Source organism: Taudactylus pleione, unplaced genomic scaffold (assembly GCF_031769625.1).
Source record: "Taudactylus pleione unplaced genomic scaffold, aTauple2 ptg000122l, whole genome shotgun sequence".
NCBI classification, from domain to species: Eukaryota; Metazoa; Chordata; class Amphibia; order Anura; family Myobatrachidae; genus Taudactylus; species Taudactylus pleione.
In genome coordinates, this window is record NW_028284524.1 from 12,544,683 (window position 1) to 12,570,336 (window position 25,654).

At 46.7% G+C, this 25,654-nt stretch overlaps 1 protein-coding gene across 1 annotated transcript in view; it reads left to right on the forward strand.

Annotated features, from left to right (window-relative positions):
- Window positions 1-25,654, forward strand: part of CYP27A1 (cytochrome P450 family 27 subfamily A member 1) — a 142,667-nt gene that overhangs the window by 55,909 nt on the left and 61,104 nt on the right. Inside the window, exons 4-5 of the mRNA XM_088472354.1 lie at window positions 2,318-2,515; window positions 3,781-3,944. Of these exons, the coding sequence (XP_088328480.1) occupies window positions 2,318-2,515; window positions 3,781-3,944 (362 nt within the window). The remainder of the gene's footprint in view (window positions 1-2,317; window positions 2,516-3,780; window positions 3,945-25,654) is intronic.

Below are 25,654 nucleotides of genomic sequence, written 5' to 3' on the forward strand. Positions count from 1 at the left end.
ATGGTGGCACTGCCAGGTGGCGCCCCCTGGCGGCCGGCGCCCCTGGCAAGTGCCATCCTGGCCAAAGTATAGATACGCCCCTGATGCTCTATAATCTGAGTGATTTTCCATGTGGCCAATGTGATTGGCCGTAATTGAAAACTCCAGCTGATTTTGATTGGACATTGTGATTATTTTTGGCTCTGATCAGCCTGATACTTTTAGATGTTGGACAGAAACATGTGTCAGTTTGTGCAGTTACATGACTTGTCATAGTGTTATATGCATCACTGTATTAATAAGTGCTATTGCCTGTATTTATCATCTGCAGTGCAGAGAAACGCACCATAGTGTTATAAATCATGCAATAATGCTTGATAAATTCTTAGAACTAGAATCTATGACTTCAACTATAACCGCTGCATTTTCCATATACACTTACCATTACTTAGATGCCGTCAGGACATTCACATGGATAGTGAGAATTTATCCAGCACTACAGTTTATTTATGCTAGGTGATAAAACTGGTTACAATTGGAATGGTGTATGGTAATGTATTAACAATACCAGTGTGAAATACAGTAAATCAGTGGAAGTGACAAACACACAATAACCAGAATTCTTAGGGGCATCCGTCCTTTCATTCTAGGGACAGTTCTTGGTTTCTCAAGATTGTTTTGCAGAATTGACCTCCCAAGTCAGCAGTACAAATCCTTTTTTTCTATATAATGAGTGCAGTTTTTCACTATCTGTATTATTAGGACTTACTATTTTATGCATAGAAGTATTTCAGGTACAAAACAAGATATTCTAAACAAGAAGAATAAAGATACCCTGTTGGGAACAGAAGTGTACGTATACCTCAATTGAATTGGCAGCGTCCCTAAAAAGAGAGACAGCCAAGGAGCACAGGAATTTAAACCACCCCTAATGTAACCACCCAGGCCCCCTAATCTAACCTCCCAGCACCACTAATCTAACCACCCAGCATCACTAATTTAACCATGCAGTACCCCTTAATCTAGCCACCTAGCACCCTTAATATAACTGTACAGCGCCCCTCGTCACTTAATTCAAATACATAGTAGTCCACCCAATTCAAATGCTCAGCATCCCTCATTATAGATGCTCACATAACACTGCACCCTAATCCCTTAATATAAATGCTCTGCATCCCATATATAAATCTACTATGAAATATAGCTATTCACTGCACCCCCAATATGACCATATATAAAATATAAATGCACTGTGCTCTGTACCCAACATATAATTGTTCTGCATGATAGAAATACTCTGTACCCACATAATCGGTACCTTGCATATAAATGTTCTGCACCTACACATAACTGCTATGTACCCAATATAAAAATGCTATTTACCCCATATTGAAATTTTCTGCACCCCAGACTGAAATAATCTTCACCTTACATAGTTAGTCTCTGTACCTCACATGTAAATGCTCTGCCTAATTGTTCTGCACCCCAGGCAAATACTCTTAACCCCACATAAATATACTCTGCATGGCACCCTGCAGCCAGTGTCGCTGCTGATAGACACTACAGGCTGGTACCCTGTCATAATTACAGCTGCCTGGAGCGTCTTGAAGACGCTCTGGGCACTGCAGTAGTTCCAGGTGCTGGCGACCCCGTCACCTTCAGCGAAACATCATGCGCAAAGAGGACAGGGCTGGCACAGGGCGTTCAGAGCCCATGTTACAGCTCTGAGTGGCTTATCTATAATGGTTACAGTGTGTGGGGTGCTAAATCAAGGGGGCGACACTCTGCTAACCCTGCATCCATTGACTATACATACCTTTTGGCCATCGCTGCAGAAAACACAAGGTGAATAGCACTGATTCCATTTTCCTAGCAAAAAGCGCAAGCACAGTAGATTCTGGCAAAGTGTCCGAGTTTTCTCAGGACAGGAACCAATGCCAGGGGGAAGGGCCCACATAGAAACTGCACACCTGCTCCCCCTGATAAAAATGTCCCTGTCCACAATCAGAAAGAAAATGTTAGTTGAGGACAGGTTCACGATATTCTCAGCGGTGTTACTAACATCATGGCGACTTAAGTGCCAGCTCTGTGACACAGTGGTGAGGGGATTTCAGCAATGTGCTGACCAGCTGATTAGAGATTTCAGTACCTTTGCAACACATACTAAGAAGGCTGAGTGGAGTTCCTTTCCCCATTACCCAAAAATAATTTTCCTGTAGATATGGCCACAGCTAGTTACACACCTGGTTATCATAGTAATTCAGAGACAAATCAAGAACAAACTTTTTCATTGTTTATAAGTAGCTTTATCTTTTATATTGTTTCTCTTGTCTCTCAGGAGTTTCCTATATTGTCTTTGAGACCCGAATCGGCTGTCTAGAGAAACAGATTCCCCCAGAAACCCAGAAGTTTATTGATTCTATTGGCCAAATGTTCAAGAATTCAGTATACGTGACCTATCTTCCAGAGTGGACAAGGGGAATCCTGCCCTACTGGAGTCGTTATATTGAAGGTTGGGATAATGTATTTGATTTTGGTAAGTATGAATTAAGTATGCAACAAGTATAAATTAAATGGCAAAGAGTTAACACAGGTTATCTGTGTTATCTGTTATCCGATAAGCTCCGATTATCTGTTATCCGATAAGCTTGGAATTCCATAAATTGTGCTCCTCACAGTATGAGGACCGTCCCTGAGATCATGTTTGTGTATATGTCCCCATAAGTAAATATATATGTAATATATCCATACTTACACCCTCAGCCAATCACAGAAAAGAGGCTGCTCCTGATTGGCTGCCCGTGAAAGGAAAGGAATTCCTAGAAATGCTATTGATCCTGTGTGCTCTGTACTAGTTTGGAACTTCTTACTTTGGAGTAGCTGGGTTATAGCATAGCATTTATAGAATACCAATGTTGCCTCCATAAGAAATAAAAACAATTTTCCCATAATAAACATATAATACCCCCATAGGAAAATATATATTCAATGCCCCATCAGTAATAAAATATACAATACCTCTATAACTAACAATTTGTTTTTGCCAACATAAAAATTATAAATTCTGTGCCCATAATAAATACTTACCTAACCTCTTCATTTTGTCTTGATCTAATGTAAACCATTGGGAAGATAATACATTTGGCTGTGACTTTCTCCGGTGCGGCTGCTGGTCCTTCCTCCAGACATTCTCCCTCTGGTAGCGACAAGCTAAATTACAAGTCCCTTTGAAAACCATGGTCAGATGACCACTGACATCATACTGCCACTGCCACCCAATACAAATCAGTTCTTCTATACGAAGCTAGTTTGGGCCTTGCTCCATTGCCAGAACTTTATTTTATGCTAGTTGCAGTTAGACCGTTAGGCTTCCTGGGATCCTTGTACTTCCAGTTTGGAATCCTGTTCCTTTGTCACTCCTAGTGCTTTACCTCAGTCATCTGTACCATCTCCAAACCTCCTGGTGCCATGTATCTTTATACTCAGCAGCTGCACTATTCTCAGATCTCCTGGTGCCTAGTGCTTCCTCTCAGTCTGCCATGCTATCCTCTCATCTCCTGGTGCCTGAAGACTCACTACAGTCAACTCAATAGTGTTATTCACAGATCTCCAAGTGCACTGTGCTGCAAGTTTGCAGATGACTCCTATATTTCTCTATTTATGTTATATCTGAGATCTGAGAAATGTTTAGAGGATGTCTGCAGAATATTGTCTACCACTTCTTTGTATTCTTCTATTTCAGTACTGCAGGAAGACAGTATAATAAGTTATAAGTTATAACCTCATGATTTTCCCACCTAGGGAAGAAGCTGATTGACAAGAAGATGAGTGAGATACAATCCAGGGTGGAGAAAGGAGAGGCGGTGCAGGGAGAATACCTGACGTACCTGCTGTCCAGCGGTAAACTGACCTTGCCCGAGGTGTACGGCAGTGTCTGTGAGCTGCTGCTGGCTGGTGTGGATACGGTACATAATCAGTACTTATAAGTCTCATTTTTCTCCTTTAGGAATACAGTTGATAATCTAATTAAACAAATATTAAAAAGCTCAAAGCAAAAGAGATCTGATAATAGCACTATAAAAGCAAGGCTAAAATGACACTGAATTCCATAATCAGAAATTGTTTAAGTCAGCAATTTATTGCCAATATTAATATCCACAATCACCTATTCTGCAATCGTGCCAAATAGACATGTTTAGCTCACCAGGGACTTTGGCACTTAGCAACGGCAAAAACACCAGTCCACTCCTAAGTACCTAGTACAATTTAAGCAAACAAGGGGTAAATTTACCTCGAATCGAGATGGTCCCGATTTTCAAAGTGATTTATCTCGCCGATGGTGAAGCAGAACGAGATATCTCTCCCGAGTAACTTGTTTTGCAGGAGATTAATCACCCGAGATTGCAGTGTTTTCTCTCTGCAAATCTCTACGGAGCTAGCAGCCAGCACATATCAGTGAGATATGTACTTGCTGCTTGTGTGTTAAGACTTGTAAAAAATACACTAACCAGCCTCGGGCTTGCCAGCCTGTCCTGGTTCTTAATTTACAGGGAAAAAAATGTGTAGAGTTCCACTGTAAATTACGAACCAGCAACAGGCAGCAGGGACAGAGCTGGTTTTAAATATACGGAGAAAAAAAAAATGATTCGTAATTTACAATAGAACCCTACACATTTTTTTTTTCCCTGTAAATTAAGAACCAGGACAAGCTGATTTGTGTATGTTTCTTTTTTTTTTTTTTTTTAAATATCTTTTTATTGAACAGCAATAAAACAATTATACATTGCACAATCCAAGAATTAAGTAAAATAAAATGATCTGATAAGCGACTAGTCTGTTTCTTGGAACAAACAATATACAAACTACTGTTAATCTTTTCAAACTTTTTTAGAAAGTAGTACAAATATAGATTGAAATTATGTCAAAGTACAAAGAAACAAAGTACTTGAATATAATATAATATAGAAAATTACAAAATTACAAATACTGTATAAAAAAAAAAAAATCGATATAGTACACCGTATAGAAATGCAAGTAAATATACAATCGGTATCACTCAAACTATACAACTTATAGAGCCAGTATAAGCAGCGATTGAATTTTGAGTTAACAAATTATCACATCAGCTTCGGTATATCAGTCAATCGTTACATCAACATAATCTACATCAATGTAGGATTATATTAGAAGAAGGGGAGAGTTAGAATAAAGTAATAAAAGAAACAGAAGAAAGAAAGGTGAAATATGAAATAGAGGGGAAATCACTAACAAAAGGTGAGAGATACCTTGTCTGGGGGGATTCACAGAGAGAGACATATAAATAGCAACAATAGGGATAATTTTAAGTGATACTTCTCAGTATAAACCATTCCGTGTGATCAAAGACTTTCCATATGTTATTCTGAGTCTGGACCGGTAAACATTGTATGTATGGTTCCCACTTTTTGGAAAAAATCCGCACCCCTCTTTCGATGTTAAAGATAGCCATACGTCTCTCCGCATAAATAACCTCCAGCAGCGCAGTTTTCCATTCCGTTAGTGTGGGTGCTGATTTCGAGATCCAATAATTAAGGATAAGTTGTTTAGCTACTGTAACCATGACTCTCAGAGCAGGTTTCCATGGGCCCAAGGAGGACTCAGACTCCCATATTGAAAATTCTGCGAAAATAAGAGCTGCCGCATTTTTGGATAATTTAAGATGTATCGTATTGTTTAGATAGTACACAATTTTATTCCAAAATCTATGGATCTTTCTGCAGTACCAGAAGTTATGCGAGAGAGAGGCATTAGAGCAGTCACATTTCACACAATTTCCCTCCTCCAGTGGCACAAAATGTCTCCGTTGGGCCGGAGACATATATGTACGATTTAAAATTCTAAGATGAATTTCTTGAAGTCTCGCTGACTTAAGGCAGGGTAAAACACAATCCAGATTCACAATAAATGGCTCCAAGTCACACAATTCGGGTATCTCTGTGTGCCAAGCCTCCGCAACTGCTGCCCAAGCATGTATAGGAATTTCAATCAGGTATTTATATAAATGAGCTATTCTGAATTTGGTTGAGCGACATAAAAGTAGAATGCGACCCATTGTGTCTGTGTTAACTGAGACCCATAAAGGATTATCTAAGGATTGAATGAAATGACGTACTTGTAGGAACATAAAAAATTGTGTACGAGGGATGTCATATTTATCCTGTAATTGTACAAAGGAGAACAAATTGCCACCCGGATCAAATACATCTTTGATGGACATGATTCCTTTTTGATTCCACATTTTAAAAAGAGGAATGTCAAGTGAAGGGGGAAAACATGGGTTACCCCATAAGGGGATGTACGGGGACGAAAAAGGATTTTTCCCCAGATGTGTATTAACCTTCAGCCACGTAGTGTAAGTGTCCCAGAATAAAATATTAGAGCGAAATATCTTAGGAATGTGTATTTTGGGGGTGTGTAACAAGGCTGCTGGGGCATATGGGTGAAATAACGCTTCCTCCAAGTCAGGATTAGTATAGTGGTCGGTATGTAATAGCCAGTCAGTTATATATCGGAATATTGCAGCCTTTGCAAAGGCAGAGATGCTTGGGATGCTCAGCCCTCCATTTTTTTTCAGTAAATAAGCTCGGGAACGCGGCATTCTGGGTTTCTTGTACTGCCAAATAAATTTAAAGAAGATCTGCGTAAACTTCAGTACATCCGCCCTTGTTAAAGTAATGGGTAAAGTTTGTAAAAGATAGGCTAGTTTCGGGAACACCACACTCTTTATTACAGTTACTCGTCCGAGTAGAGAGAGTTTAAGATCTTTCCAATTCTGGAGTTGGGAGTTTAATCTATTTAGCAATGGAGAGAAATTAAAAGCATATAGGGAGGATAATTGGGCTGGTATAAATATACCTAAATATTTTAATTTATGTGTTGCAATTGTGAAAAGAGAGGCTATGTGGGGATGTGTAGCTAAAAAAGTAGCTGCATCAATAGGGAGCAACTCAGATTTACTCACATTGATGCGATAACCTGCAAATGATCCAAACGTGTTAATTAGATCCAGAAGTGTAGGGATAGATCGTAGGGGATCAGATATAAAAAGCATCATATCGTCTGCAAATAAAGACAACTTACATGTTTGGTTTCTGATAGTAATACCCTTTACCTCTGTTTCCTGTCTTATTGCTATCGCCAATGGCTCTAGCGCAATTGCAAACAAAAGTGGAGAGAGCGGGCAACCCTGTCTCGTCCCTCTCTGTGTACAAAATACAGGTGACAAATATCTATTAGTGAGAATCTGAGTAAGGGGAGAAGTATATAAGGATCGTATGATCTCAACAAAAAGGGTGGGCATGCCGAACCGACGCAGAGACTCAAACAGGTGATCCCAGGTTACCAGATCAAACGCCTTTTCTGCGTCTAAAGACAGCAAGAACCTGGGATCACCCGACTCGCCCATATGCAGAGACTGCAGCACCGTAAGGACCTTCCTAATGTTTGTGACAGAGTTTCTGCCACAAATACCCGGTTTGGTCCGGGTGTATGATGGACGGGAGAATCGACTTCAACCGCTCTGCTAAAATTTTTGTCAATAATTTATAGTCTACGTTAAGTAGAGAAATTGGTCTGTATGACGAAGGCAAAAGGGGGTCTCTACCCGACTTCGGCAGAACTTTTATAATGGCCGAATTAAAATAGTGAGGGATTGTTTTACTATCCATTATAGAATTAAATACATTGGTTAAAGTCTCTGTGATTTGGGGACGTAATATTTTGAAAAACTCCCCACTCAGACCATCTGGGCCTGAGGCTTTAAACGTCTTGAGAGATCTAACAGCTTGGTCTACCTCTTCATGTGTAATTTTGCCAATCAATATATCAGCCTGTACAGATGAAATCTGTGGCAGAGTATGTGAATCCCAAAAAGCCTCTTTTTTAGTGATATCTATTGGGTCTTGGGAGTAGAGGTTTTGGTAATAACGGAAGAAGATATTCGCAATATCTTTGCCATTGAATTGTATGACAGAGCTTTCATCTTTGAGCGCTGCAATGTTATTATGTGGCTTGGTTCCTCTCAGCATATTTGATAAGAGTCGGCTAGGTTTATTGCCGTATCTAAAGAAATGTAATTTACCTGAATATACATATTTATCATCCATTTGAGTGAGGACTTGGTCAAAGTGTAACCTGCACTCACCATATGCGGCTCTAGTCACCGGTGAGGGTGAAGCTCTTAGAGCTTGAAATGCAGATGTTAAGGCCGTCTGTGCAGATCTATAAGTGGCGTCCTGTTCAGCCTTATATTTTGTCATAAAGGAGATAATTTCCCCCCTTATCACCACCTTAGCAGTTTGCCAATATAAACCTGGGTTATCTTTATGTATTTGGTTGTTCATTTCGTAACTGGCCCAAGCTGACTCTAGCATCGACTTAAATTTAAGAGATGAGGCTAATTTTGCCGGAAATCGCCACTGGGAGTGAGAACCCAAAAGGAATTTCCCCTGTACATCCACCCACACCGGTGCATGATCCGAAATAGCTATAGTTTCAATCGATGTATCAATAATCATTGGGGATATTGAGTTAGATAAGTAAAAATAATCAAGCCTAGAAAAGGCGTTATGGGTGGCTGAGTAGTACGTATATTCCAGATCAGTGGGGTGTCTCATTCTCCACACATCTAATAAATTCAATTCTTTGGCCATATAATTTAAACCTATTTTTGGTTGTTTGGGGGAGGAATGAGATAGAGTTTTCCTATCCAAGGTTGGGGAAGCGACCAGATTAAAATCACCCCCTAAAATAATCTTAGAATCTGCAAAAGAATATAATTTGTTAATCAATCCTAGGAAAAAAGATTTATAATATATATTGGGACCATAAACATTACATAAACAATATCTAGTGCCGTCTAGCGTAACATCCATAAGAATGTATCGGCCCCCTTGATCTACATCAGAAGAATGAATATCAAACTGAACACCCTTGCGTATTAGGATTACAACTCCACGTGATTTAGAACCATATGATGATGACGCCAATACCTGGTGGTGTAGTGTGTTTAGCTTGGCGTGTTCTGTGGGAGTTAAATGAGTCTCCTGCAAATAAGTGATATCGGATTTAAGCTTATTAAGATATGTCAGTATGCGCTTTCTTTTCACTGGTGAGTGAATCCCCCTGACGTTCCAGGTGCAAAACCTAAGGTGGGAAGGCATCGCAAGATGTGGAAATTAGGTAATGCAAATAGTAAAAAAGTGTAGCATAAATGTTAATGTACTCCCCATAATACCGGTTGGAACTAGGCAGGTTCATGATAATATGAATGTCGGCCCTAGTGTGAGTCATAAATAAGCTATAAAGGTCATGAGCTTCGTGATTCATACAATGTAAAAAAACAAATAGACAGATAGACATAGACGTAAAAAGAAAATAAAAATAAACACATATGTGCAAAGATTGCAAGTCAAATGCAAACATATAATCAAAACTATGGTCATTGATCTCAGCCTATTGAAAAAAAAAAAACAGTAATATTAATAATAACTGTAAAGCAACATCACAAATATATATGTAAGTATAATCCTAAATCGGACTATAAACATATTTTGAAGAGTAAGGTAAAACCTGATAAAAGCATCAAAATAGATATGGGACACCTTCCCTGAATCAGTCATTATGATCCATCGTGGAGGGATCTGAGGACTCTTTTTCTTCATTAAGGAAAGCTTGGGCGTCAGCAACCTCTGTGAAATCTTTAGGGCCTTGAGATGAGAAAATGCGAAGTCTAGCTGGGAAAAGGAGAGCGAAGCGAGTCCCTGATTTGATGAGCTGAGAACAGACAGGGGACATATTTCTGCGTGCTCTGGCAACCTCCGCGGAGTAGTCCTGGAACAAGAGAATACGTTGGCCGTCCCACTGAAGAGGGCCCTTCTGTCGAGCAGTTGACCATATAAGATCCTTGTGACGAAAATTTAAGCACTTGAAGATAACAGCTCTAGGGCGTGTGGTGTTAAAATCTCGAAAGGGACCTAATCTATGTGCTCGTTCTATCTCAAAATTATTCAGTTCAGCCGAGATGCCGAGTAGCTCAGGGAGATCGGTTTGAAGAAATTTAGTGAGATCAGTGCCTTTAATCGTTTCCTTAAGACCCAGAAGTCGCAGGTTGTTGCGTCTGGACCTATTTTCCAGATCGTCTACCTTGGATAGTAATTGTTGTTGAGTGGTCGACATGGTAGCAACTTGTTGTTTTAGTTCCGAGAGATCATGAAAGTTGACTCCGATCCTGTTTTCATTCTCATGCACTTGTTGTGAGATAGAAGACATTTGTGTCTTAATATCCGCCAGTGCTCCCATGAATTTATCCGCTTGATTTTGCAGTAGTGGTTCCACTGTTTCTTTAATGGCTCTAACTATCTCTGCGTATGAGAGAGGAGCAGGAACCGGGCTTATTGTGTTATGGGTAGTAGCGGATTCAGAACTATGTGTATGTGGCATGTTTTCCACAGAGTCTGTAGGTTGATCTGTACGTTTGTTACTACCCCTGGCTCGATTTGCCTTGGGGGTGGGCTGCGGAGCCATGAATTTATCCATGTAGAGATGGGACCTAATTTTCACCAGGTTATGATAATACTAAGGAGTATGTTGCTTAGAAATGGCTGTGATCACAGACAGGAAATCCTTTACATTTCAAATGATTGTGAAGTAACTTGAAGAATAGGGCTGGAGCACCATCTGGTGGTAGAAGCTGACACTGCAACAATTCCCCAGAGTAAAGGATATGTATATAGGTATTGCCAAATATATCATCAGCTGTAGCTGGGGTCTTAAAAGAAGTATAGAGTTGCAGAATTTCTGGTTACAAGCAGCTGCACACTCACCAGTATAAGGCTTTAACTGGTAATACACAGTACCTTGTCTCCTGTGTCTGCAAAATGGCGCCGTCTGTAAGATGGTCTTGAAGGGAGCAAGCGTCTGCCCTCTGCAGTTGTGGTGTGCGGTCGCGAGGACCCGTCCAGCGGCGTCCCCGTATGTTCCCCTCGCTGCTCGCGATCCACCAGCTGATTCTTGGTGAGCCAGCGCCGCGAGGTTTGGCAGCGGAACAGGCGCGATGCAAGAGCTGGGAGGTGAGGGCCGGAACCCAGCACCACGCACCGCGGCTGCAGTAGGCCGCGAGATCCGGCAGCCCGAATCCGGGAGCCAGAGTCCCGCTAGGCACCAGGAACACCCGCCCAGGGGGCAGAGATGGTCTGTGGCGGTAGGTAAGCCGGGAAGCACCGCGCACGGCCGGAGGAACTGTCTCAGCAGGCTCAGGTTTGACGGAGCCCCGACTCCATGCAGCTGTCCCCTTCGGCTTCCAAGCCACGCCCCCCGATTTGTGTATGTTTCTGACCATCTCGCAGCTTAAGGGGTTGAGAGATTGAAAAGTGATTTTGACAGAGAGTTTGCTCCTATCTCACCCGAGCTTGTCATCCCGATTTTTGGTAAATTTGAGAGATGTATGTTTTAGGTGAAAAGTACTTCCGATTTGGCCCGATGGTGATTTGATTCGAGATTGCTATCTCACCCGAATTTTACGAGTGAGATGAGAGAAATCTCTCTCTAACTCACCCGACTTTACCTTTAGTAAATTTGCAAGCAGGAAAAAAATCAATAAATCACCCGAGATGGTCATCTCGACCTATCTCGATTCTTAGTAAATTTACCCCTAAGATGCCAAATTGAGAAAAAAGTGCACAATCTAGAGTAAAAGGCAAAAGAGAGGTCCGATACTGCGCCATGCATCGTTATGCCTAGTCTGCAACTTTATATAATTTCCTTTGCTACAAAATACTAATCCTATGTACCTGGTACACTATAGGCAAATTTAGACGCAAAACTGAGGAAACATTATGCAGTCTGTTTAAAAAAGCAAAAGACAGGTCCTATACGAGTGACCCTAGCCATGTATCATTAGGCTTTATCTGTGTCTTTATACTAATTCCAAAAAAACTAATCCTAAGTATCTAGTACAATATATACAAATTAAGAACAGTGCGCAGCACTTTTTGCGTCACATGGCGTGAGAGCATGGCGTGCCAAGCTCTCACACCATGTGACGCAAAAAGGAGGTGTATGAGGACACATCTATATAATAACTTTGAAGCAAATATGCTAATTTGACCATTTAATAATGTATAATAATCAATAACCAATATTATAATAATGTTTATTACAGAAGTGTTCACATACATCTTACCTCTGTGCACTGCAAGTCACGTTAAACATAACGTGTGAGAACCATGTTACTTGGTAGCGCCAAGCATCTTTTCATAAGACTTTTTACCTTCAAATATCGTATTCACAAAGCGATGCAAATAGGATGCACAAGCAGCGTCTGCTGATTAAAATGATATGTGACATGCCTATATTCTGTGTGCGACTGTGGGTGTATCTGCATTAGAGATGAGCGGTTCGGATTCTGTGGAATCCGAACCGCTCCGAACATTGGGGATCCGAGTCCACCCGAACCCTGTTCGGGTGTTCACCGCCTGACTCGGATCCCCGTTCGGGGCCGAACGGCGGCCGCCTGATGTCGGATTCTCACTAGAGAATCCGACATCAGGTCTCCTCGCGTGTAGGGCAGAGCGCAGTGATAGCGCTCTGCCCTACACAGACACAGACACACAGCCGCCAGCGGCAGCTGTGTGTTTGTTACAGCAGCCAATGAGAGTCACACCGACTCTCATTGGCTGCTGCACGGAGGGAGCCGGCTGGAGCTCACACATGAGCTCCGTCTTCCGGCTCCCTCCTCAGCGTGTGACAGAGCGGACGGCGCGGGAGCGGGGATACAGGTAAGTTTTATTTTTTATTTTTTTTTACTTGTCAAAGGTCCGGGGGCGCTACTGGGGGGGGGGGTCTGCACTACTGGGGGGGTCTGCTACTGGGGGGGGGCTATACTACTGGGGGGGCCATACTACAGAGGGGCCTGCTACTGGGGGGGCTATACTACTGGGGGGGGGGTCTGCACTACTGGGGGGGGGTCTGCTACTGGGGGAGGCAATACTACTGGGGGGGCCATACTACAGAGGGGCCTGCTACTGGGGGGGGCTATACTACTGGGGGGGGTCTGCTACTGGGGGGGCCATACTACAGAGGGGCCTGCTACTGGGGGGGGCTATACTACTGGGGGGGGGTCTGCTACTGGGGGGGCCATACTACTGGGGGGGATCTGCACTATTGGGGGGCCATACTACAGAGGGGCCTGCTACTGGGGGGGGGCTATACTACTGGGGGGGTCTGCACTACTGGGGGGGGTCTGCTACTGGGCAGGGCTATACTACTGGGGGGGCCATACTACAGAGGGGCCTGCTACTGGGGGGGGCTATACTACTGGGGGGGGTCTGCTACTGGGGGGGCCATACTACTGAGGGGCCTGCTACTGGGGGGGCCATACTACTGGGGGGGCCTACTACAGGGGGGGCCATACTACAGGGGGGGCCCATACTACAGGGGGGGCTACTACTGGAGCAGCCTACTACTGGGGGGGCCTGCTACTGGGGCAGCCTACTACTGGGGGAGCCATACTACTGGGGGGGCATACTACTGGGTGGCATGCTAATGGGGGGCATACTACTGGGGGGGCCTGCTAATGGGGGACATACTACTGGGGGGGCCTGCTAATGGGGGGCATACTACTGGGGAGCATTCAACTGGGGGCACTGCATAGTGGACCGTACTACTAAGGGGACTGCATAGGGGGCACCACTGCTGGGGGACATTGTGTAAGGGACACCGCTACTGTGGGCATTGTGTAAAAGGGTCACTACTGTGGGCATTGTGTAAAAGGGGCACTACTGTGTGTCGTAACATAAATAAGAGACACTACTTTATGGTGTAATGTGAATCAGGCCCTATGTGCGGTGTAATGCTAATAAGATTGTGCACTGTGACTCCTAGGGCCGTAGCCCACTTTGTAAACAAGTACTGTGACTCTGCTGGCCGTACCCCACTGGGTGGGTGCACTACTTTTCATTTCTGCCACTGCTGTGTGGCAATGTGTCATAGATGTGCTTTATACTGTGGTGTCTGTGTCGTTGTGCCGCTGCTTTGTCGCTTAGTAACCAGTCAGCTCACTGCAACCTTTGGCCAATAATGTTGAAAACAATATTATAAGCTGTGATATGGTCTAAATTGACTGGAAATTAATGTTATTGAGGTTAATAATACTCTAGGAAGAAAAAAAAGACCAATTTATGTGATTTTAGCTTTTTTTGTCAATTTTTGTAAAAAAATCCAAATCCAAATCCAAATCCAAATCCAAAGCCAGTCACCGCAGTTTGGCAAATCCAAATCCAAAGCCGGACGACGAATTAGAACCAAATCCAAATCCAAATCCGGCAAAAATGGTCCGGCGCACATCCCTAATCTGCATACGAAATGCTAAATTACAGTGTCAGCGACTATGACACTTTAACGTAAAAGACAATATGCGAATATGATGCATCTGAATGTAAAAGGGCACCCGAAAAGATGCTCGCGGTAACGAGTTACGACATGGCATGCAGGGCCGAATTAACAATGGGGTGGGTGGAGCTACAGCTCCAGGCCCTCACATTAAAATAGGCCTACAGGATCCATTCAGTGCAGTGCAGACCGGAGAAAAAACTTTTCTCCTGTCACTCCAACAGCATTCCAATGCCCCAACTATTCCCCCCGGGAGGGCCAGCAGATCCGAAACCTCGTTAATCAACCAAACACCCTACCCCATCGGGGGCCGCCTGAAGCTCCGCCTGACACTCCGCCTACATGCAGTCCAAAGCTCCGGCCGCACTAAGCTCCGCACCGTCCACCGCTAAGCTCCAGCCCCATGTCCATCCACAGCTGTGTCCCACGAAGTGAACCAAAGCTCCGGTCATCTGATGCCCCGCCCACTTACTCCCCAGACAGCACATCCAGCCACCTTCTAACAGTAAATTGATAGAGAGGGGGAGAGAGAGATGTATATGCTTCCCAATACTGTATAGGCAGGGCCGCAACTAGAGGGGGGGCTAGAGGTGCTGGATTTGAGGGGGTGCTGAAGGGTTGACTCAGCCCCCGTAGATGCTTGGGGGCGGGGAGGCTTGTGGGGCGCGGTGGCTTGGGGGCTGCAGATTACATGCAGACTTGCTGTCCTCATGGAATCTGCTGAAAACGTCCCTCCAAAAATGGACGCCGCCTAGGAGGAGACAGATGCTAGACGTCCTACTGGACCTCTAGTGTCTGTTAGGCCAGCGCACAGCACATAAGTGCCGAGAACGCTGGCGCTGCCGGGAGAAGATGCAGATTGCTGCATCTTCTCTCGTGAAACCCCTGACAACGAGTATAAAACCCCTGGCAACGAGCGTGAAACCACTGACAATGAGCATGAAACCCCTGGTAACGAGCATGGAACACCTGACAACAAGAATGAAACCCCTGGCAATGAGCATGGAACCCCTGGCAATGAGTGTGGAACCCCTGTCAATGAGACGAGCGTGAAACCCCTAGTAACGAGCATGAGACCCCTGGCAATGAGCATGAAACACCTGACAACGAGCATGAAACCCCTGGGAACGAGCATAAAAACCAGAGCATGAGACCCCTGGCAACGAGCAAGAAACCCCTGGCAATTAGCATGAAACCCCTGGCAACTAGCATGAAAACCCTTGGCAACGAGCATGAAACCCCTGCTAATGAACATAAAACCCCTGACAATGAGCAGGTAATTTAAAAGTAATTAGAAGCCTTACTGTGGGGCATAAAATGGTGTCAGGGGCAAATATGTAAGTGGCACTTTGGTAATAGACATTACAGTGTGTGGCATAATGTGTAATGGGCATTATGGTGTGTGAAATAATGTAAGTCATACACCAGCGACATCTGACTAGTGCACTGCCTTATGGAGGAGCAAGGACAAAATCCAGGTACGGGAAGGGAGGGGGCGCAAAATTACTGACTTGCACCGGGTGACAGATATTCTAGTTTCGGCCCTGGTATAGGGCACTTATAAATCTGCACTGTGACTGACCTCATGTATCATGTAGGGTCCACATTGAGCCTCATTGTTTTCTTTTATACTTTAAAGGACCCCTATAGAACTGCATTGTGTCCAACCTTTGTATCTTATACTGTATAGTACAGCCCAGGTATCTAATCGCTCATTATACCCCCGTACTGTATATAACAGTTTGTAGGTCCTCCATTATATTTTAGAACTGTACAGTCACTGCAATGCTCTCTGTATGATATGTCAATCACTGCGATGCTCCCTGTATGATATGTCAGTCACTGCCATGCTCCATGTATGATATGTAAGACGCACACTCCAATATGATGCTCTCTGTACGCTATGTCAGTCGCTGTGACGATATGCCAGTTGCTGCGATGCTCTCTGTATGATATGCCAGCCGCTGCGATGCTCTCTGTACGATATGTCAGTCGCTGCGATGTTCTCTGTACGATACGTCAGTTGTTGCGATGCTCTCTGTATGATATGTCAGTGGCTGCGATGCTCTCTGTATGATATGTCAGTCACTGCGATGCTCTCTGTATGATATGTCAGTTGTTGCGATGCTCTCTGTATGATATGTCAGTCACTGCGATGCTCTCTGTATGATATGTCAGTTGTTGCGATGCTCTCTGTATGATATGTCAGTCACTGCGATGCTCTCTGCAATATATGTTGGTCACTGTGACGCTCTGTGATGGGTGAGGTAGTGTAGTATAGTCAGCAATGCTCCATTGAAAAGTATAGATACCTCAGAACCACAGAATAAATGCAGCAGGTGCTGGCACCTTGATGTAACGGCACCTGCATGTGGCCTGGAATGGCACCCTGCAGCCACTAGCTCTACTACAGAGATGCCTCAACATCCAGGGCTTTACTTACCAGAGCTGGCAGCGGTGCAGGCAACCCCGCCCCCTAGGCATGACATAATGATGTCATGGGAGTAGGGAGTGGGGCCGGCACAAGGTGCAGTGCCGCCTTGTTACGATACTGCCCACAAGCACTTTTTTTTAGCTCCAGGCCCATGTGGACATTAATCTGGCGACAGGGCTGTTTAACGCACAAGGAAGTAATGTATGTGGACACATCCGTACTAAACCATTGTTAACCCACAGGCACAGTAATACCCAGAAATATAACTATTGAAATACTGCATAGACAATTTTATCTAGAATGTTTACACACAAGATGTAATTTTTATTTAAAGTAAGGTGTATATTCTTTTGATTTTAATATTCAAAAATATTCACATAGTGTTCATTCTAGCACCCTGCACCTTTCACAACTCATGTAGTTCCTCTTTCCTGCCTGGGGTGTCACTCTCTGCTCTGGTGCTTCTAGCGCATTCTGGTCTGTATTTCAAGTTGGTTGCATTAGCAGAGTGTGCTAGAAGCACCAGAGCAGAGAGCGACACCCCAGGCAGGAAAGAGGAACTGCACGGTTTGTCGAAGATGCTGTCATGATTGGGCTAAGATGTTTCTCTGCCTCGAGGTTAGAGGATGTAGATCCAGGTTGAGGAGGTAACAGGAGGTGAGGGGCTTTGATTAATGACTTCCTCATCCACCAGTACTGGATGTTGGTGAGACCTGACCAAAGACGCGGAGTCTAACTTACTGGGAGGTGTTCACCAGTGACCCTTCCATTTGGGATTTGGGTTTAAGATGCACCCAGTAAGCAGGTTGCGGCCCTTTGGTCAGGTATCCGGCAGTAGTGGGATAAAATGGAAGAACACTATCACAAGAGAAACACGAGGGACAGGTATTGGTGGTTGTACTGAAGTGGTGTATTGAGTACACACTAGCAGCTCCAGACACAGAGCTGGTACCAAAGAATGACACTAGGAGTTGGTACTTGGATAATGTACTAAGGGCTCGATTCAGACCCGCTCGCTAGATGCGGCCACTCGCTCCCTGCGTATGTAAATTTTGCGAAGTGACATCAAGGCAGCTGCTCGCTCGGCAAGGCATAAGCTCGCCCACTATGTCTTGCCGAGCGATCACTTTGTGTTTATAGACGCCCACCAGCCTGTCTTTAGCCGCCCACTTGTGTACGTCATCTCCAGCAAGTCTATACAACCATCGGTACATCGGGTTCCATCGGATCTGACCGTAGCGCTTGCGGTTGACTGTACCCTACCGCAAGCACTGCGAGCACTTCAGTGTATTATTCAACCAGGAGACGTGTACTATGACACTGCCTGCTAATTATGTACGCCCCAGAAACGGCGTTGAAACACTCTGGTACGCCTGCGTCCGTAACTCCACTCCCCTGTTACTACTGCTCTGCCCCTGTTACCACCTTCAAACGGGCTCTCCTGTCACTCATTCCACTGGGCTGTCTTTGCAGGGCGAGCGAGCAAAATCTGATCGCTCATACTAGTTTGCGCATGTGCACTGCGAACTACATGCAAGCGCACATTAGCGAACATCATCTGCAATGAGCGGCCGCTTGCTAGAGAGCGGGTCTGAATCAGGCCCTGAGTACGTATACTGTGGCTTCAGACGCAGAACTGCACAGATGATAACTGTACTTGGATGGTGTACTAAGGGCCTGATTTAGGTTGGTTCGCAAGGCTGCATTTGCACACAGCCAGCTGATATTTGCATTCCAGCCCCAGACTGCCTAGTCAGTCCTGGTTCCTAAAATTATTACTGGGCTGTGGGTAGGCGAGTTTGACTGCAGAGTATTATTCTCCCTCCTGTGCCTGCTTTATTAATTAGACATATAGGTAACTAGCTTTTTCTTCACTGAATCCTTATGCTATTGTTTCTAATGCCTTATGATTTATAATAGTTAATTTGTTATAAGGATTCTCTCCAGCCTATTGACCAAAGTGAAGGCTTGCATTATTTCTAGCCCTTGATGTTTGGTATGTGTTGCTTGTTTAGTTAGGTCATTTTTATTGCTAGCTCTCTTTTGCCTGGCCAATGGGGGGGGGGGGTTAATTAATTAGTGTCCACACTTTCCTGCATCTCTGTATAAGTGTCACTAACTAGCTGGATAGCTTGTTGGATGGTGCAGGTTTTCAAAGTGCAGGCTTTTTTAAGTGCAAAAACTGTAGCGTTGGACCTGCGTTAAACCGAGGTTAAACAGAAGGAGGAAACTCTAAGATTCAACAAACAACAAACCTCAACGGTCTAAAGATTCAGGACAGTTACAACTGGATTCCCTACACAATCAAGGCAAGAACACAACACTTCGATTACTGTGAATACTGCTGGCCTTCTGTTTCTTACATACCATACATCTCAATGCTTATCATACTTGTCCCCATGTCAGTTTACATCTTTCCTCTTTGAAACACTGGGCCTGATTCAGACCCGCTCGCGAGCACACAGCGCTCGCAAGCGGATCGATGGTTCCCCACTGCGCACGCCGGAGTCGGCTCCGGCGTGTGCATGCGCGAGCCCCAGCGAGCGACGGCTGCTCCGTCACTCCTGGGCTCACTACAAGTCGGGGCGGCTGTCGATATTGATTGACAGCTGGCCCCGTTTTGTAGGCGGGGAGGAGGGGTGGCTGTGCAAACGGAGGCATTCCCGAAGGAATGCCTGCCGTTTGGGGGCGGCCCTACTGACATCACCAGTGATGTCAGTAGTGAGCTTCCAGCTCTATTAGAGCCGGAAGCTCACCTGGGCTTGCGGCAGACGAGACCCTACCACAAGGGTCTCGTCACAAACCCGATGGTCGAGACCATCACCATCATCACCTGGCCGCTCACAAAAGGTGTGGGTGGTCACCCACAGCTTAGCGAGCAGCCAGGAGGCCGGCTCCAATAAAAAAAAAAAAAACACCCTGATTCGGAGCGAGCACTCTGAAAGAGTGTCTGGCTCTGAATCAAGGCCACTGTCCTTTTATCTAAACTCTCTTGCCTAGCCTCACATCCTCTATCTGCTTACGATCTGCGTTATTATTCAAATTCTGCACACATTAGATCCCCACTTTTAATCCTCTCAATAACAAACTTGTTAAGCTGCATACATATTTACCATCACTGTTCTTTCACTTGCACTTCTACAAATCTCTTGCACTCATAGGGCTTGATTCAGACCCGCTCGCAAGCGGGTCGATGGAGGCCCAGTGCACACGCGCGAGTCCCAGAGCGATCGCAACAAAAAGCACTCGCCTGGCCCTTGCATCCAAAAGGGGCAGCTGCCCAGTTTGGAAGGCGGGGAAGGGGGGTGGCTGAGCAAACGGAGGCGTTCCTGCAGGAACGCCTGCCGTTTGTGGGCGGCCCTACTGACATCACTAGTGATGTCAGTAGGTGGACTTCCTGCTCTAATAGTGCAGGAAGTCCATTGGGGCTTGCTGCAATGAGACCCTACCGCAAGGGTCTCGTCACAAGCCCGATGGTCTTGACCATCGTGACCATCATCATGGCTGCTCGCATAAGCTGTGGGTGGTAACAAATATGCGAGCTGCCAAGAGGCCGCAACAAAAAAAAAACACACCCTGATTCAGAGCGTGCGCTCGCTTTTTGCGTGTTGCTCTGAATCAGGCCCATAGTTCAGTTACATTTCCAAATTTCATTCCTCTTGTTTACTTATAAACACCATGAAAAGGTTTTCTTCAACTTCCTCCTTCAATCAGTCTCTACCTTATCCTCTGTTCTGCCCCCTGGTTCTACCTTTATCCTTTCTCCCTTATCTCTTCCACCTCCTCCCCCCACCCCCCTTCTCCCCCCTCCTCTGTCTGCCTACTCTTCCCTTCTCTCCCATTACTCCACTTTCTTCCTGTTCTACTCCCCCTCTGTCCTACTACCCTACCACCAAACCCTCCTCCTACACTCCTCTCCCTGTCACTTCACCCCACTAACATCCACATCTCCCTCCCTCCCCACCTCCTACAGGTTCCCTTTCTAGCTCAGGTGCCCACACCATCGCTAAACTGTATTCATATCGGTCCCCCAAATTAATCTTACCTCCATGTTACAGCAACCCAGATAATCTTATTCACATCTCCCCCACAAATGCTATCTCTCTATCCTGTGCCCCACTCATGACCTTTTCATCTCCAACTCCCCGAATCTCCTAGTCATTACTGAAACCTGGATCTCACCCTCTGACACCACTTCTGCTGCTCTATCCTCTGGGGGCATTGCCTTCTCCCACACCCCCCGGCCTGGGGGTCGCCATGGTGGTGGTGTTGGGGTCCTTCTATCCACCAGTTATTCCTACCAGCTAATACCCTAATACCCTCTGAATCATCCCTTACATTCCCCACATTTGAGGTTCATGCTATACGCCTCTTCCAGCCAGTAAACATCAGAGTAGCTGCCATTTACCATCCCCCTGGCTCGCTCTCCAAATAGCTTGACAACTTTGCTTCCTGGCTACCTCACTTTTTCTCCTCAGATCTTCCCTCCATTATCCTAGGTGATTTTAATATTTCTATTGACATTCCCACAGAATCCTCTGCAGCTAAACTCCTTACCCTCACCTCTTCATTTGGTCTCTCCCAATGTACCTCATCACCCTCCCATGTGAGTGGGCGCTCACTTGACCTGATCTTTACTCACCGTTGTGATATTTCTGATTACTCCAATTCCCCATTCCCCCTCTCTGACCATCACCTTCTCTCTTTTAACCTATCCCTCTCTCCTTCCCCTCCTTTACCTCCTAAGGCTACCATTACTAAGCGTAACATTGAGGCTATTGACACTGTTACTTTTTCCTCCCTGCTGGACTCTCTTCTCTCCCCTATCCCATCTCTCTCTTGTCCTGAACAAGCTACTTCCCTGTACAATGCCTCCCTTACTACTGCTTTTGACTCTGTTGCGCCGGCAATAACTACTCACCCTCGCAGATCCACACCACAACCCTGGCATTCCAAATGCACCAGGTACCTACAAAAGTGTTCAAGAATTGCTGAGCGCCAGTGGAGGAAATCACGCTCTAAGGCTGACTTCCTCCATTTCAAATTTATTCTCTCATCCTACAGTGCTGCCCTGTCCCTCTCCAAACAATTATATTTCAAGAACCTCATATCCTCCCAGTCCGCAAACCCCCGGCGTCTCTTTGCCACTTTCAACTCCCTCCTTGACTTTGCCACCTACTTTACATCTAAAATTTACTCCATACGTGAGGACATCATATCCCATCAGACCCTCAGCACTCCTCCCCCTCCTTTCCCTGACCACCCCTCCCCTTCTGTCTCACCAACTCTGACATCCTTTTCCCCTGTTTCTGGAGAGGAAGTCATGGCCCTCATCCGGTCCTCCCCACCTTCTACCTCCCCTCTTGACCCTAGCCCTTCCCGTATCCTCTGTTACCTCTCCTTCTGCCTGTTCCCATCTTGTTCACCTCCTTAATCTCTCTCCCTATCATCTGGCACTGTCCCTTCTGCATTCAGACATGCCCTTGTCTCCCCCATTCTTAAACAACCTACCCTTGATCCTAACATACTTTCTACTTCAGGGTCCATAGGGTATCCACAGGATACCTTGGGGTATAGGTGTGACGTCAGTCGCAGGGCACCAAAGAGTTAAGCTTTCAGCCTCCCAGGATGCACTAGGTCCCCCTCCTATACCCCGCCCCCGGGCCAAGGCACCTCAGTTTAGTTTGGTGCCCGGCCGGAGTCGGGTGCACCTGTTGGAGTGGGGGCTAGAAGAGCCCCTGAAGCTTATTCTTCATGCAGCTGTGGCTGCACAACTGGATGAACAGCATGGACAGTCAGTCCTGACGTCCATGCTGTCTTCCCTACACCCCGCCGGTACCAGAACGCCGGTACTGATCCGGGGATGCTGGTGGGCGTCTGGGGTCACAGCTAGCGGTGACCCCAGATGCTCCGGACCATGGCCGGATTCAAGGGGGACAGAGGTAAGCAGCGGGGTCCCGCGGTGGGTCCCCGCTGATCACATGGTCCTAAGTCCCCAGGCAGGGGGCTCCCTGGGGACTGGCTGCAGCGTGGAGCCAGGCGAACAACCTGCGCTTCCACTACCCCCTGGGACAGCGGACCGCAGCAGAGCGGTAGCGCTGCGGCGTCCCAGGGGTTAAATGCATGCCAGGGGAGCGCGCCTTCCCTGTCTCACAGCCGGCGCCTCCCCCGCTGCACACAGCCCTCTCTGCATGCTGCCGACTGGTCCTGTGGCAGCGCTCCTCCCCCAGGCCAGCCTCCTCTCTGCTCCTCGGCGGCCATCTTCTCCAGAACGCATGGTGAACGCTGCTGGAAGCGCTGGACGGAAGCATCGTGGTCTGGGTCCCCCCGTATACCTCTCCTCCGCTGTGGTCAGGTCTGTGTATGCAGCGCTGTGTCCTACCAGGCCCTGTGTCTGTGTAGTTGAGTGATCAGCGCTGTTAGTGCAGGAATTGTTATTTTTCTGCATTGTATGTGACTGTGCTAGCGCTGCTGCCTGTAATCTTTTCTTCTCTAAACTGTCAGCTTTATTACTGTCCCTGTTCTTTCTGCTAAAGCCCTTGCGGTGCGGTGCTGCAGGGTGGTCTCTCGCCTATTTAATACTTAATTGGTGAGAGAGGTCACATACGTGGTGCCATCATGTCTGAAAGTGATTTTCCCCTCCGGCTACAGTGTACCACGTGCAAAGTACCGTTAGCGGAGGGGGAGGGTAGCGCGGAGGGCCTTTGCCGGCAGTGTTTGTCCATGGCGCGGCCTATTACGGTTACAGCACCGGTACAGGAGCCGCCCTGGGCTTGTTTCGCTCAGGCGTTAACAGCTTTAGTGGGCCAGTTAGCTCCGCAGCCCGCGTTTACTCCGATGGGTTTGTCCCAGCAGTCTGTGGTGTCGTCACCCATGCAGGGGTTCCCACGACAATTGGTGGTACCCCACAGTCTCCCTATTTCCCCGCTCCCGGGTTCTCAGGAGCCAGCGTGGGTTAACTCCCTGACGAGTTCTGTACAGCACTTGTCGGATGTGTTGCAAGGGGAGTCTGTGATGCGGTCTCATAAAAGGCCGGTGGCGTCTCTGTCCGCTCCTTATGAGGATGACGAAGGGACGTCTGATGATGGGGAGATTCTAGATCCTTACGATCAGGAACCTCTCCATACTAAGGACGCTGATGCTAAGTCCAAAGTATATATTCCTGGACTTATTCGGGCGGTCCGCACAGCCTTGGTGATTGAGGACGAAGTTCCCCCAGCGGCTAAATCTAAGTATGCCTTTTTCAAAGATGTGAAGGGCGATGCCACAGTCTTTCCTCTTTCGGGTCAGTTGGTGGACCATTTAGAGGAGGCGTGGAAACAACCTGGCAAAAGATACCAGCCGCAGAGACGCCTGGCGGTGGCTTATCCGTTCGCGGATAATTATTTTGCGAAGTGGGAATCCCCTCCACAGGTGGATTCTCACGTGACCCGTCTTGTCCGTAGTGCCACATTGCCGATGCCATCCATGTCCTCCCTTAAGGATGCTACGGACCGCAAGGTAGAAATCTGCCTGAAGTCCGCTTATTCCCTTGCAGGGGGGGCAGCACAGCCGGCTATGGCCATTTGCTGGGTTGCCAGAGCGATGGAGCGCTGGGCGGATTCATTAGAGGCTTCTTTTGAATCCGACTGTCCGGCCGATCAGGCGGAGTTGATTGGCAATCTCTGTGATTCGGCCACCTACATCAACGAGGCGGCTCTAGACATTAGTACTCTGGTGTCTAGAATTTCTTCAGCAGCGGTAGCTGCTCGTCGCACCTTGTGGCTGCGATCCTGGAAGGCGGATGCAGATTCCAAGAAAGGTCTGGAAGCGTTGCCGTTTACCGGAGAAGTTCTCTTCGGTCCGGATCTGGATAAGATTGTGGCCACGCTGGCGGCAGCCAAATCTGCCTGTCTCCCGTCGGCCGCTGCTCCTTCTGGTTCGGGACCATCGTCCTTTCGGTCATCTAGGGCCCAGGGCAGGCCCAAACCACAGTCGTTTCCTCGACAGGCTGGCCCTAAGAAATCGGTCAAGCCCCGGAAGCAGGCATGGAGTACCAGACGTCCGGCCCCCAAGCCAGATGACAAGCCTGCGGCCTGACGGTCCGGGCCTCCCTTTGGGGGATCCCAGGGTGGGAGGCCGCCTGCTACAGTTCGCCCAGTGTTGGTCGACCACTACGACAGACACTTGGGTTCTGGAGGTGGTTTCCCACGGATACGCCCTCTCCTTCCGGCACAGACCCCCGGCTCGCTTCTTCACCACGGGTCTCCCATCAGACCGGAACAAGGCTACGGAGCTGCGGAAGGTATTGCACACTATGCTCCAGGCTGGAGTTATAGTGGCGGTTCCATTCTCCCAGAGGGGCCAGGGTTTCTATTCAAATCTATTTTTGGTACAGAAACCCAATGGGTCATATCGTCCGATTCTCAACCTCAAAGCACTCAACAAGTCTTTGCGGGTCCCGAAGTTTCGGATGGAGACCCTACGGTCCATCATTCTGGCGCTGGAACCTGGGGACTACTTGGTGTCATCGGACATACAGGACGCTTACCTACATGTCCCTATTCTTTGGCGCCATCAACAGTTCCTCAGGTTTGCAATCAGCAGCAATTTCCAGTTTCGGGCGTTACCTTTTGGCCTGGCAACAGCACCACGTGTTTTCACCAAGGTGATGGCGGTCATGGCGGCTTCTCTGCGGCTGCAGGGAGTCCGCATGTTGCCATATTTGGACGACCTGTTATTGGTGGCAGGATCTCCAGAGCTCCTGTTACGCCACTTGGACCTGACCATTGCACTGCTGCAACGGCACGGCTGGCTAATCAACTGGCAGAAGTC